The sequence below is a fragment of the Gavialis gangeticus genome, unplaced genomic scaffold, assembly GCF_001723915.1.
Source record: "Gavialis gangeticus isolate Ggan-Ray unplaced genomic scaffold, GavGan_comp1, whole genome shotgun sequence".
Lineage (NCBI taxonomy): Eukaryota > Metazoa > Chordata > Crocodylia > Gavialidae > Gavialis > Gavialis gangeticus.
In genome coordinates, this window is record NW_017728984.1 from 137,633 (window position 1) to 142,041 (window position 4,409).

Genomic DNA, 4,409 nt, shown 5'->3' on the forward strand with positions numbered 1-4,409 from the left:
ACAACAGTCTTCTAAGTCTCCCAACTCCAGCTTTTACTCAGCCAGATTAGGAAGAAAGTGCAGGTGCATTTCTGCCTGGCAGTGTGTTACTAAATCTGTTTCCTGTTTCTGCACACAGACTGCAGCTGCCCCAACAGTCAGGAGATTCTGAGACAAGGAGCAGCAAGAACCACAGATGTCAGTGTGCCAGAGTCTATCTGCATCTCTGTACAGCTGGTTTTAATGATAAGCTGACAGAAGGGTGAAGAGAAGAGCTCACAAACCAGCCTTCCTTTGCCCAATCCTACTGGAATTTATGAACTAGGAGATGAATGCAGCAGAATCCAATGGTGTTGGGAAGAATCCCAGACCAAGAAAGAAAATACTGTTGGGGAAGTGGCAGAAGTTATACAATGCTGACTGTTAAAAAGAGAGGGGATTTGATCCATGGAGGATGAGCAAAGTCTTGTCTGGACCAGTCCCTTAGGAAGACCCTCTTTTGGATCTATTCAGATAAAAGGAAAGGGATAGACCCACAAAAAGCACAAGTCCTGGGTCAAAGACCTGGTTTCAATCCTTCCTGTTTGCCCAAATTTCTGTCCAGCTTTTGCACATCTTTTCTATAATATGTGACCTTCAATTTACAGCTCAGAAACAGGAGTTTGGATTCCTGAGTTTTATTCCCAGTTTGCCACAGATTTGCTCTGATTCCTTGTATAAATAAATATTTCACCACCCTCTACTCAGTTTGTTCACCAGTAAATTGGGAATAACATTTACCACAACTCCAAGGAGTTTGCTGCATTTCCAAACAAACCTCCCATCACCCAGACATCTATAGTACTTTCCCCTGAAGGAGCATTAAAAGCCCCAGAATCAACAACTTCCCAAATCCCAAGACTGCTCCTTCACAAGAATAAGGGCTGAAAGCTCATGCCTAGAGCTGCTAATTAAGTGAAGCTGCTACCCAAAGATAGAGCAAGCAAGAGCCAAATGGCTGAAATTTACATCTTTAATATTGTGCATTCACTTTACACCACATGAACCGTTCACAAGACAGACTGCACCACACTATCCTCCTCCACGATCCCAAGCGTTTCCAGTTGCAGCTAGAGATCAAACATAAGCACCCTATATCTTCCCTCCCCAACCAAAGAGATTATACAGTGCTCCACAAAGTACCACTTGCTTAAAAAGAGAAACAAAAAAGACAACATTAGTTTAGTGCCACTCCCAAGTACTATGACCAGATGTGGAGTCCTTGACTTGGAATGTTACAGAGCCAGCTCTTTGAAGGTCTTGCAGTCAGTGCTACTGGATCCCGATCCTGAAACCCAGCCGAACGTTTGGTTCTACAAGATAGAGTGCTTCTCGAAGGGAACAGTCAGCTCCTTGGCTGCAGACTCATCCAGAAACCAGTGCAGCTTCCCGGTATGAGGCTGGACAAGAGCAGCAGGGAGAGGGTTCACCTCATCACCTTCCAAAATTCGCTGTCCAAAGAAACAGAATATTATCTTAATCAGTTCTATTAATGCACGGGAAACCACACAATGAGACGATCAATGCGATTTTCATAAAAACCAAGCAGACATTATAGGGCTGGCTAAAAAAATTCAAGCCTTTTATTCCTCCAATGGAAGATGCCTTTTTGACTAACTTGAAGATTTTGGTAAAGATTTGGGGCTTTTCATTTTAAAAAAGAACCACAACTTTTCATTTTGAAAGCTTACCTTTAAGATGGCAGCTTTACTCTCCCCTGTAGCAACAAAAACCACAGTCCGTGCAGCGTTCAGAACAGGCAGAGTTAGTGTTATCCGTTCAGGCGGTGGCTTTGGAGAATCACTAATAGGGGCAACTATCTTGTCTTTCTCCTGCCAGGAAAAACAAAAGTAAAACATGAAAATCTGTCAGAATGGTACAGAGGGAGGGGTCAAGCTAAATGACAGCCTGTATGAGACTAAAGATCAGTACTAGGCCTCAGCTCCAGATTCCCACAAATTAGTACTAAAAACCTTCACCCAGATGTGAGCTAGACTCCATACAGACAGATCCCTGTGGCTTCAGTGAGGCTCCACAGGGGCACAGAGCACCAGCAAGGATCACAATGCAGGAGCAGACTTAAGGGGACAATGCCTGTGAGAAGAGTCAGATTCCAGCAGCCTTCCTTCCCTTCCCTCTTTCCTTTCAAAATATCATCTTTGCAGCTGTTCATCCCACTGCCAAGCTCTTCAGAAGCTTGGAACAACCACATGCATGTACACATAAATCTATCAACCACAAAGTTTAAAACTATGGCAAACAAATCATGTCTCACCGGACTCATTAGTAAAATGTATCATTGATATCCTACTATACAGTACACCCTTTCTAGCTCTAAAAATCTCACCTGTAGAAGTGGATGGTCTGGGAACAGAGAGCAGGTATGACCATCTGGCCCTACTCCCAAAATCAGCAAATCAAAGACAGGCATATTCTCACCTTGAAAGGCCTGCAGAAAGGAACACAAACCCAGAACAATTAAATTGAACAAAGAGTAAACCAGGGCACTGAGCAGAAAAAAAGCCTAAATCACACCTGAGTCTGGGCTGTTCAACTGGTTCACTATACCTTGAAGAGCTGATTCTTAGGATCCCAAGATACCTTTATCAGTTTCTTTTGGCAGCTCAATAATTTGGTCCATTTAAGAGCAGTTCTGTTAAACCCAATTGTTTTAAAGCATAAAGCTCTCTACAGAGTCTTCTGGGGAAATTATTAACAAAGTCATATGGGAGAAAAAGAGGCTATTGTAGAAAAAACAGATTTAGGAGAAAAGGACTAAATTTAAGGCCAAATTTAAGATTCTATTTTAAATGCATTTATTTATTTTTTTACAGAATTACATTATTAAGCATCTTATTTTTTAAAACACTTTAGCATAACATGCTTCCATCTGTGGGGAGAGAGATTTCATGACAATATTTCTAATTCAGACACTGAAGCTTCAAACTAGAACCTAAAACTTAAGTAAATTTAATTCAATTCTCCTAACTGACTAAAAAGCCACAAGAGTGCAAATGGTATTTGCAGCCAAAAATAAATTAACGTCTAGCATCATTAGTGGCAACACAGCTACGCAAATACGGGTTCTAATTTATGACTTTTAAGAACACAGTGACTGATTACCTCGGATTTGATAGAGTGACACACAAAACAATATTACTGCACCTCTTTTAACTTTGCAGCATAGTCTGAAGCAGCCTCTTCAACAGGTAATGAAGAGTTAATGGTAATCACTTGGTTTTCTGGGATGGAAATCTTGGAGAGGAGATGAGTCTAAAACAACAATCCAGTCCCACAAAATTACAACCAGGAACAAAGCCATACTGTTTGATGCAAGAGCCTTTTTCCTTCCCACCAATCAAGAAAACTACCAGGCATTTCTTTCCAAGCTCTTGTACAGGGGACAACATCTGCAAGAGCTAGAGACTGTAACTGTGCTGCTAACTCAGTGTTACTGGATTCAGGAGCTTTGTGATATGTGGCACTTGCAAACCTACTTGGACTTTGTTAAGCAGGAAGAAGCAGATTTGGTATGGCAGATACTGCACATTAGAGCTCTCCCCCAGCCATGTTCCTGCTCCCCTGTGTGGCCAGAGGCTAGGCATTTTCTCCCTGCCTCAGTTTCTCTTTCTGTCAGGCTGGGAGCACCCTGCTGGCTGCTTGGCGAACTAATCCAGCTGCACACGCTGCAGGGACTGCTGCTCGGGACAAGGCTGCGATCATCAGTCACAGAGAAGGCAGGGCAGAGCCGTGCCTACAGACCAGCTGAATTTGACACGGGTGGGTGCAGTACAGACATTCATTTTTACTGGTATAAGTGATCAGAAACCAGTCTGCCTGTACCTGTAACAGAACAGACATCTGGGGCGCACAGGCTAGTATAAATAGGTAGAACTAAGCTAAGGTTTGCCCCCTCCACCAAAGGGGGTGACGCGTGACCTGTGTGAGCCGATGTGAACTACGCTGCTCACAGAAGACAGCGTGGCTGAGATCAATCCCGCCTAGGGCTCTTTGAACTTCTGAGCCCACCCCAGAGAGCTCGAGCTTTGCAAATGCAGGATCACTCCGCTGGGCACCCGGGAAGTCCTGCTCGGGAAGCACTTGAGGAAGGGGCCACAGGTCACCAAACCCCAGCCCTCTGCTCGCAGATCTCGCTCCCTGAGATTGGGGATGGATGTTTAAGAAACCGATTTCAACTCCATCAGTTCAGTCCAATACAACACCCATCCAGGTGGATCTGAAAGCGGCTTGGGCCATTCTGAGAGCAGTTTGCATGCAGGGAGCTTCTGCACTGTTACAGATTTGAACCGGTTTCTGATTGCTTATACCGGGTTACCTGTAACTTCTGTCCCCCCCGTCCCCGGTAGCTCCTTCCCCAGCAAAGGCCCGGT

The 4,409-nt window shown here is 44.2% G+C and overlaps 1 protein-coding gene across 1 annotated transcript in view; it reads right to left on the reverse strand.

The window, feature by feature from the left end:
• Positions 1–977: 977 nt before the first annotated feature.
• Positions 978–4,409, reverse strand: part of PGLS (6-phosphogluconolactonase) — a 4,266-nt gene continuing 834 nt past the window's right edge. The window contains exons 3-6 of the mRNA XM_019513625.1: positions 3,184–3,291; positions 2,366–2,467; positions 1,710–1,850; positions 978–1,469 (exon numbers count right to left, since the gene is read on the reverse strand). Of these exons, the coding sequence (XP_019369170.1) occupies positions 1,332–1,469; positions 1,710–1,850; positions 2,366–2,467; positions 3,184–3,291 (489 nt within the window). The 3' untranslated portion in view covers positions 978–1,331. The remainder of the gene's footprint in view (positions 1,470–1,709; positions 1,851–2,365; positions 2,468–3,183; positions 3,292–4,409) is intronic.